General features: G+C 47.4%; 1 protein-coding gene across 1 annotated transcript in view; it reads right to left on the reverse strand.

Annotated features, from left to right (window-relative positions):
* The window catches only part of GRHL3 (grainyhead like transcription factor 3), a 50,704-nt gene extending 45,563 nt beyond the window's left edge, over positions 1 to 5,141 (reverse strand). Inside the window, exon 1 of the mRNA XM_020983110.2 lies at positions 4,871 to 5,141. Within this exon, the coding sequence (XP_020838769.1) occupies positions 4,871 to 4,887 (17 nt within the window). The 5' untranslated portion in view covers positions 4,888 to 5,141. The remainder of the gene's footprint in view (positions 1 to 4,870) is intronic.
* Between the last annotated feature and the right edge of the window lie 5,129 nt (positions 5,142 to 10,270).

Genomic DNA, 10,270 nt, shown 5'->3' on the forward strand with positions numbered 1-10,270 from the left:
TCAAATTGGAAGGCTCCCAGAGAACATTTGGTCCCTCCTCCTTCCTTCACGCACAGCCACAGCTAGAGAGAGCTGAGCTGAGAAGTGGGGTCGGCTGCCTCCCTTGTGGCTGGGCTGATCTCCTGGTGGTGGTAGTGGTGGTGGCGGTGGTGACTCAGTGGGACAGAAATGGTGAAGAGGAGAGACCAGCTGGCTGGGGCAGGCAACATAACACGGGCTGGCTCATAAAATCTGCCTGTGGTTAGGAGGCAGATTCAGAGGCTAGAAAGCTTGCCAATGGCTGGGGCTGCTGGGATGGCCATGCTGTCAGCCTATTCGGTGAGCTTTACAGCCAGGACTTAATGATGGCTTTTAACTTTTCATTCACCAGGAGCGTAACTCAACTTTTAATAAGACACCTTGTGTATGACAAAAATGTGCTCCTGGCAATCATGGTTTCGACCACAAAACCACAGCAGGGAGGAGCTCCTGGTTAACTCTTTCAAGGCTTTGGAGCAGTTAGAGCAGGTAGCAGCTGTCAGGCTGGCCTCAGTGGGCCCATGTCAGACACGAGGCTGCTATTCCCTAGGTACAGTGAAAAGGACCTTTAGGGACTTGGGTTCAAATTTCAGCTTTGACACTGACAAAATTGTGTGACCCTGGGTGAGTTAAACACAATGCTCAGCCTCAGTTTTCTCATCTTCAAAATGGGAATAACACTGCTAGTTGCCTCCTAGGGTTGTTGTGGGGGAAAGTGCTTTGTTAACCTTAAAGGGATATAATGATAGTCATAACTGCTATTATTCACTTCTTCAGCTCCTCTATCCCTACCCTATTCTAATTGGATGCCTCTCCCAGGTTCTACCCAGCAATAGGACAGGAAGAAGATTCCAGAAGGCAAGCAGGGTATGCTATGAAACTCCAGGTGCCCCCTTCTACTGTTCCTTCTCTCTCAAATTATCTACCACTTATACTGTGAATATCTTATAGATGTCTCCCCAGCCAGAATGTGAGCTCCTTCAGGGCAGGAATGATATTTTTCCCTCTTCTTTCTATTCCCGACACTTAGCCCATTTCCTGACACACGGTAGATGCCTGATAAATTCTTGTGAACTGACTCTGGTTAGAAGCTGTGGGTTCAAATCCCAGCTCTGTCCTTCTCTTTGAGGTCTCTGTCTCTCTTTGGGCCTCACTTTCTTTATCTCAAAAATGTAAGGCTTGGGTTGGGTAGCTGCTATGGTCCCTTCCAGCTGCAAATCTGTGACCCCGGAAGTGGGGAGGAATAGGTTGATCTGTTCAGAACAAGGGGCTGGGGATGGCTTCTTCAGTGCATATGGGACCAGCCCCTGAAGTTAGCCACTCACCCCTCTTTGGCAGGTCCCTCTCGTTCAAAGCCCAGCCAGGAGAGCTACCAACCCAGACACAGAGACTCAGTGACCACAAGAGGGATCATGGCCAGGACTTAGGAAGATCTGACCCTCAGGAAGCAGACAAGCTGTCTGTTTCCTCGACCTGAGGAGCTCATTAGGCAACCTGTTTGCTCTGGGTTCCCAGTTCCCAGTTCCGGTGAGGAATGCCAGATTCCCCCAGGGTCCTCTGCTGCCTAGAGGTACCAGAGGGCAGCAAAGGGCTGAGGGGAGGAGGAACTGGTTAAAGGAAAAAGGGGGTGGATTTCAATTGGGTGACACAGACAGCCCAGTGTTGGGACCAGACCACATGAAAGCGGGCTGGGCCTGCCACCCTGTGGGCTGAGTTGTGTTAGCTTCTGATGTAACTAACAAGCCGCCATGTTTCTTAAGACCCAAAAGCATTACGTCAAATGTTCAGAGAGCCGAGCCTACAAAATTGCTGTGTGACCCTAGGCCAGTTGCCTACCTTACCTGGGCCTCCATTTTTCCATCTAAGAACTGAAAAGCCTGGATCAGATGATTGCTGAGGTACCTTACAGTTGCCTCTCTGTGTCCTAATTCCTTTTATTCTGTGCTGTCTTCTAACATTCTAAGCCCCCTTCAGTTCATTCTGCATTCCTTCAACCATCCACCCATTCATACAGCCACAGACATTTACTGGAATTCAGTGTTTACTATATGCAAAGCACAGAGCTACACAGAGGATGAAATGCCCTAAGGTATTCTAAGCTCTGAGTCTCCTTATAGCTCCGATGTTCTCTGTTCCAACATTCTTTGTTCTTAGATCTCCCTCTCAATTCTAACATTCTCTCTTCTGAGGTTTCTCCCAGCTCTAACATTCTCTGCTCACAGGCCCCTCCCAGATCTAATATTCTGGATTTTGATGACCCTTCTGGTTCTGACGTTCTGTATGCTAAATTCTCTCTTGCAGCTCTGATCTCTGTCTCAGGGTCCCTTCCAGTTTTAACATCCTAAATACCAATGCGTTTGTTTCCTTCCTGGGAGCCAAACACTCCTATCGGGTGCATTCCTGGGCAATGCTTTGAAGAGACAACAGCCCTGCAGGTCTGCTGCAGCTCTGGAAGTTGCAACAAACGCTGTCAGTGAAACTGTGAATCGGAGCTGTGCCCAGTTCCCATCCTCCTTATCTGCTCAGCCTGCTCAGCCTCAGGGCCTGAGCTCAGGCTACCTATTGTGAGTTGAAATTGTGGTCTCTGAAGGTTACCTACAATTACCCATCTCCTTCCTCCCTGAATCAGAACCCCACCCCTCCAATGAAGCTGCCTCTCCGCCCCTGCCCCTACCTCTCCCTCCTCTTCAAGTACTGAAATGGTCCTCGTGAGACCCTCAGCCAAAAATCCTAAGGCTTAGTCAGTTACTGAGGGAGGGGGAGAGAAAGGGAGGGAGGGAGAGAGAGACAGAGAGAGAGAAAGGAGAGAGAGAGAGACAGAGAGAGAGAGAGAGAGAGAGAGAGAGAGAGAGAGAGAGAGGGCGAGAGCTAGAGAGAGTTTCAAATGGAAGCATCTTGGCAGTTTGGCAGGGACATGTACAGGGCTAGGGAGGGAATTGTAAATAAAATCTGCCTTCAGATCTAGACTGAGTCTGTGGCTTCAGTGGGCTGGGCTCCAAAGGCAGCCCCAAGCACCAATCCCTTCTCCTTCCACCAAGCTTAGTAGGAAAAGTTAGACTGTCTCAGAAGCCCTGGCTTGCTACTTATCTTACAGCGAGGTTGGCTAGTAGACAGCGCTGGTGATTTGGAAGAAGTTAGCTTCCTCTTGGACTGAAGAGTTTTAAACTTAAGAGTATGGAGATCCAGGCCTCAAGAGGCAGCAAGGCGTACTAGTTGTGTGACCTGGCCAAATCATTTCCTCTTTGAGCCTGACTCCTCATCTGGAAAATGGGCGTAATCATATTTCCTGGGGTTGTTCCGAAGGAAATGCTCGGTGAACTTTAAAGCCCTAGAGAAATGTCTTGCTTTTCTTTCTAATTGAGGGATGACTCCTTGGAGCCTGTGCCTCTTAAGAAGATGGATGCCAAAGCACAGACAGAATGATGGGAGCCTGCACACATTACAAGGGTAAAATTGGGCCAGATTGAGGAACGGCAGAACCCTGCCTAGCTCCAGGACTCATTCTTTTTCAAGGCTTTAAACGGAGTGTCAGAGGGGGGAAAAAAAAGACTTGCAAAACTTGCCTTTGGCCAGCTATCCCTCAACACCTTGGCTGGTGAAAGAGAGAGAGAGAGAGAGAGAGAGAGAGAGAGAGAGAGAGAGAGAGAGAGAGAGAGAGAGAGAGAGAGGTCTGAGATCCCTAGGGGAGGATGGGAGGGCATCTCAGTCTTTGCCTCCCCGTTTCCTCGAGGTGGGGAGAGGGAGGAGAGGAGGAAAGAACGGGTGCAGTAATCCTAATCTCTCAGCATCCCATCCAGGGCCTTTGTCAAAGTTTGGATTAGGGGAAGGGCAACTATAACTAGTAATCTCATCTCATCTCATCTCATCTCATCTCATCTCATCTCATCTCATCTCATCTCATCTCACTCATCTCATCTCATCTCATCTCATCTCATCTCATCTCATCTCATATCACATCAGCAAAAGAGCCCTTAGAACACAGAATATCAGACCTGGAAGGTGTTTTAAGACATAGAATGTCAGAGCTCGGAAGGACCTTAGAACAGGCTATATTTGCACATAAAATCTAGAATATTAGAACCTATAATGTTAGAGCTGGAAGGGACCTTAGACTATGGAATGTTAGAACCTACGATGTCAGCGGTAGAAGGGACCTTGAGATCCTCTAGATTTGCCCCCTTCCCCGCCCCCGCCCCCGGCCACCCCCCCTCCCCTCGGCACATTTTACCGAGCAGACATCTGGAGATGCGGCTCTGAAGTGCCACATGCTTACAAGAAAGAACCCGCAGCTTTCTTTCCCCTCTAGGAGTTTAAGAAAACATCCTCAATAGTTCAGTTGGTTTCTGGCACCTAGTGATCACTTACGGAAAGTTCAGAAAAAAGCCCGAAGCATTTGGTTTGCTAGTTAAAGAAGACCCTCTTACACTGGAGAATGAGCAAGTGGAGGTGTGTGTGTGTGTGTGTGTGTGTGTGTGTGTGGTGTGTGTGTGTGTGTGTGTGTCCCCGAGGCCTCTCCCAGGGTGCCAATGCCGTCTGCTAAGAATCTTCCCATCGAGTTTCAGTCTTCGACTCCCCTGCCCGGGCTCGAAACTGCTTCAGGGGAAAAAAAATCTCTTTTTCCCAGGGAAACAGCCTGTACTCTTGCCCTAGGGGGGGCCTGTCCGGACATGCATGGAGACAGAGAGAGTCTTTGCCCATTCATTTACCCTTACAAATTACTCTATGGTTCCAACCCACACAGCCCAGGAAAGTCTCTCTGGCCGCCGTCAAAGCGGAGCAGAGCGGGGCTCGGGCTCAAGCTCAAGCTTGGGACCGGTGACATGGAGACAGACAGCTGCAGTCTGGTACTCACTCTACTTCATTCGACATGTTCTCCCAGGTTTCCAAATCTTCAAGCACCTTCCCCAATCTGGCGGATGGGACCAACTGTTCTCTTCTAAATCCTGCCCAATACAGACATGGCCCGTGGAGTGAATGTTTGATTTATGGTCGGGTTGCTGTGTAGGTATTTTGCTGACAGGTTGGCTCCCTGAAGGGTGGCTCCTGATTGGCTGAGGAGACAGGTGCCCGAGAAGGCAGGTACACCTCAGCAGGTGCAACTGTTAACCCTCTCTACGCCAGAGCCTGGCCCAGCTAGATCATTTCTCTGTCTGGGTGGAGCCTTAGCCAATTCCTTTCTCGGTAAGGGGGCGGGGGTGGAGAAGAGGGAGGGAGAGAAAGAGGGAGGGAAGGGAAAAAATAGCATGCTGGTAAGCAGCAAAACTGGGAGAGGAAAAATACAGGGACAAACAGAGAACTCGTCTAAAGGATATGGTTAAAAGTTCCTGGTTAAGACTTGGCAGCTAAGATTACTTTGCCCACCTCCCTCCAACAATCAGAAAGTCAGGAGCCCAGAGAACTTGCTGAATGCTTGTGTGCTTTACGTGGCTGTCTCCCCATCTCACTGTATCCCCAAATTTCCGTCACGTTTTACACAAAGGAAACGAACTTTATTTGTGATCTTGGGGAAGTCATTCCTTCTCTGGTGCTCCTCTTTCTCAGGTGCAGAAGGCGGGCAATGAGCCAGGTGGTCTCAAAGATTCCTTCCTGCTCAAAATCCACGACTGTATGATTGTCTGTTCCAAGATCCTGTAATAGAAAGTGCGTTGTACTTGGGTTCAAATTATGCCTTCTACACTGTGAGCAACTTGTTTAACCTCTCTGAGTCTCAGTTTCTTCATGTATAAAATGGGGATAATAATACTTGTAGTTTCTATCTTAGAGGGTTGTTGTAAGGATGCCATGAGATATTTTATTTAAAATGCTCCCTGAGCCTTAAAAGTGGTGTGTGTGTATATGTATCAATGAGAATGATATTCTAGCATCCCGTGTTCCAGAATACTGTTCACTTTTATTTTCTACATTCTAGCTCTGAAGCTTCTAGTTCCAAAATCCTGTGATTCTATAAGTCTATGAAATCTATGCCACAGGTATATGCCCTCCTCCCTCCCTCTCTCTCCCTTCTTTCCCTCTTTTCGTCTCTTACTCTTTCTATCTTTTTCTTCCTCTCCCTCTCCTTCTCTATTTCCTCTTTTTCTCTCTTTCCCTCCCTCTCTCCCTTTGTGTGTCTCTCTTCCCTTTCTGTCTGTTCCGATCTCTGTCTCTCTCTGGCACTCTGTCTCTGTCCCTTACTTTTATCCCTTTCTCTGTGTCTCTGTCTTTCATTTGCCTCTGTCTCTCATTTTCTTTCTCTCTCTCCCCTTCCCTTTCCCTCTTCTGTCCCTCCCTTTCTTTCTCTTCTTCTTTCTCTTCCTTCTCTCTCCCTCTCCCCTTCTCTCTCTTTTACCCCACCTCTCCCCCCTCCTCTCTCTGTCTCTCTCTGTTTTGTGTGTCTGTTTGTCTGTCTCCCCCCACCCCTCATTTTTACTTTTTGGCAAGTTGTTTCTTTGCCCTGCCTTCCTGAAAGCCTCACCTTTCCCCACTCTCTGTTTTCACATAGAAAGTGAGGTTTCAACAGACTTTGCCATTATGTAGTTTTGGGGCTCAAGTCATGTCCCTGGTAAATGGAGGTGAGCTCTTTCCATAACTGTTCTTATCAAGGACAGTGTGTGGGGGTTCCTCAGGGAGACACCCACCTCACCTGACCCCAGCCAAGAAGGGAACAGGCTTTCTTCTTGCAGCTCTGTTAGCAGAGCAGGGCTATCACCAGGGCAGGATAGGGGACCATGTGTGTCCCTGCCCAATCTCCCTTTAATGGAAAGGGAACAGCTCTTCTCCTAGCAGTCTTACAGTCAGCTGTGCGTGTTGCAACCTTGCAGGTGCCAGCTGTCAATCAAAAAAGAAATCTCTATCGATGTTACCCAAAAGACAAAAACGTCTCTGCGCCTCCTATTGCTCATTTTCATGGTGAAGTTTCTATCACATGTGTTGCAATGAACAGGTGAAGGGCCAGAGAGGTGACTCATGCTGGCTGGGCTTGGGGAGGTGGAAGGGATTCCGAGTGGCAAGTCTGTGCTCGCCAAACATTTTTTTTAATGGTTCTTCTCCCTCTATCTCTGGGCCCTTCACCCTTTCATCTCCACAGGGCATCTACAGACATCAGCAGCAACTCTGAATGAAGGAGAGTTAGTATTACCCATCATAAGCCTCCACTCCCAGCCCCCCAAATGACCCAGGTACTTAAGAAGGTCTTTTTGGACTCCGACATCCTGTTCTTCAGTCTAAGGCCCTTCTAATCTCCTGCATTATTCATATTCATCAGGTCAAGAGGCTAGAGCTCAGAGCAGCTAGGTGGTGAAGTGGATAGAGCACTGGCCCTGGAGTCAGGAGGACCTGAGTTCAAATCCAGTCTCAGGCCAGACACTTGACACTGACTACCTGTGTGACCCTGGGCAAGTCACTTAACCCCAATTGCCTCAAAAAAAAAAGAGAGGCTAGAGCTCCTTGAGGGCAGGGACAGTGCCTGGCATATAGTAGGCATTTAATAAATGCCTATTGACTCATCAACTAGAGCTGGAGGGGACACAGAAAGTCATCTAGTCCAACCCCCTCCCTTTACAGAGAAGGAAACTGAGGCCCAATTAGGTTAAGTGACTTTACACTTACATACAGAGAGTAAAGAAGAGAGGTAAGATCTGAACCCAGAATACCTGACCCCAGACCCAGTATTATTTCATCTGTACCATGCTGACTTGCAGCTCTGGACATTCTATGTTCTAAAGCACCTCTGCAACTCTGATATATTCTAAGGACTCAATCAGCCCTGAACTTCCATGTTCTAAGGTCCCTCCCAGCTCTGACATTCTGTGTTCTAAGAGCCCTCCCAGCTCTGGCATCCTGTGTTCCAAGGGCCCTCCCAGCTCTGACATCCTATGTTCTAAGGTCCCTCCCAGCTCTGACATTCTGTGTTCTAAAGGTCTTCCCAGCTCTGACATTCTGTGTCCCAAGGGTACTCCCAGCACTGGAGTTTTCAAAGGTTAAGCAGGTGGAACTTGAGGTATGGCAGGTCCTGCCAAGCTAGAAAGACTCTTGAATATGGGTCCCATGACTAAGCCCAGGTTTGCCAGCTGATGCCCAACATAGCTCACTTGGCCTTGTGCGACCATGCAGGCCATGATATGTTAACATTTTAGGCCACGGTAATTTTCAAAGATTATGTACTTACTAAGTCATAGTGAAGTCAAGACTGCTGAAATCAGATAACAGTGATGGAGACATCTGGTATCTGATGCTTAATGATTAGCAGCACACACATAAACCCTGCCAGGCAGCCGCTTCAAACATTATTATACTTCACTATATAGTAGATTGTAAGTTCCTTGAGGGCAGGGCCTATGTTTTGCCTCTTTTTCTAACCCCAGCATTTAGCACAGTACCTGGCATGTGGTAGGTGTAACAAATGTTTATAGATTGATTTTGCAAATCAAGAAATAGAGGCTCAGACTTGCCAAAAGTCATCAGAGCTAATCATTGTCAAGGCTGGGATCTGAATCCAGGTTTTTCTGACTGCAAGCCCTCCAGTGTTCTTTTAAGAGCATTGTGCTGCTTCAAGTATTCTATTATAAATTTTATTAATTTAATTATCAATCAATGAAATAACTAATCAACTTTTACTAATTAGTAATTATCCATTAATATTTTTATGGTTTATAATTAACTCCATAATTAATATAATATAACTCATTTATGTAATACCAATGGTTACAAAGAATTTCAAGTACATCATTTCATTTGGTCTTAAGAACCATTCTCTATGGTTAAGTAGCAGCACAGTTATTACTCCCGTTTCATAGGAGAGAAAACTGAGGCCCACACATACAATCATTTTGCTAAGTTTAGACAGAAAGTCAGTTACTACTCATTTATTAAGTACCTACTATGTGCTAGTTACTGTGTTGAGTTCTGGGGAAAAAAGGAACAAAAACAGTTCCTGCCCTCAAGGAGCTCACATTCTATTGGGGGAGACAAGTATAACAAATGAACATATAGAGTAAGTAGAAGGGAAGCTTTGAAGGGAAGGCTGAAGCATCGAGGAAAGGGCTTCTGCAGAAGGTGGGGTTTGAGCTGATTCTTTGAAGGAGGCTGGGGATTCTCAGAGAAAAGAGCATGGAAAGAGAATTTGAGGTGTGAGGGTCAGCCAGTGAAAAGATACCGCACTCTGATATTCTGTGTTCTAATGTTCTAAGGACCCTCCCAGCTCTGACATTCTGTGTTCTAAAGGCCCTTCCAACTCGGACATTCTGTGTTCTAAAGCCCTGCCCCCTCCCCCAGCTCTGACATTCTGTGTTCTAAGGGCTGTCCCAACTCTGACGTTCTGTGTTCTAAGATCCCTCCCAGCTCAGATAGCCTGTGTTTTGAAGGCCCTCCCAGCTCTGACAGTCTGTGTTCTGAGGGCCAGCTCTGACATCCTGTGTTCTAAGGGCCCTCCCAGCTCTCACATCCTGTGGTCTGAGGGCCCTCCCAGCTCTGATATTCTGTGTTCTAAGGTCCATATCCCCTTTGACATTCTACATTCTAAGGTATCTCCTAGCTCCATGGTCTCAGATCACAGCTGATCCCAAGTATGCTATTCAACATCCTGAGTTAGGAAATTCTTCCTCATATTGACAGGAATGCTGCTTCCCTGAAACTTCCCCCCTTTGCTCCTCATTCTCCTCTGTAGGATCAAACTGAACTAGAGTGATCCCTCTACCACCCCATGACAGCCCTTTAAGTGGTTCCCAGCAGTGACAGATCCCCTTTGCCCTCAGCCTTCTCTTCCCCAAGCTCAGCATTATCAGCATCCTGGGTGCCATTCTCAGATGCTCTGTACTTGACGTATACAGGGAGCTACAAAGATGTTCCATGATGTCGGTATCTTACCGCCTCATTGTGCCCTTTGAGTCAGGAGGACCTGAGCTCAAATCCCATTTCCAATCCTTGCTAGCCATGTCTGAGAATGTCAGGCAAGGTGTCTTTGCATTTAGCTTCCTCTTCTGTAAAATATTGCTGATCTTCCCTGCCTTTCTTCATGCTCCGGTCTGCGGTGAGGGGAGAACTTGACAGAGCACAAGAAATATGAATTATTGGATTGAGTGACATGAACAATAAGGGGAGATGAGCCTGGGTTCTCTGGATTTCTTCAGTATGCAAGTGAATGTGTAAGTGTGTGAGCATGTGTATGTGTGTGTGTGTGTGTGTGTGTGTGTGTGAGAGAGAGAGAGAGAGAGAGAGAGAGAGAGAGAGAGAGAGAGAGAGAGAGAGAAATAGACAGACAGACACAGAGAGGGAGGAG

The sequence above is a fragment of the Phascolarctos cinereus genome, unplaced genomic scaffold (assembly GCF_003287225.1).
Source record: "Phascolarctos cinereus isolate Bilbo 61053 unplaced genomic scaffold, phaCin_HiC Scaffold_726;HRSCAF=1367, whole genome shotgun sequence".
In the NCBI taxonomy this organism is placed as follows: Eukaryota; Metazoa; Chordata; class Mammalia; order Diprotodontia; family Phascolarctidae; genus Phascolarctos; species Phascolarctos cinereus.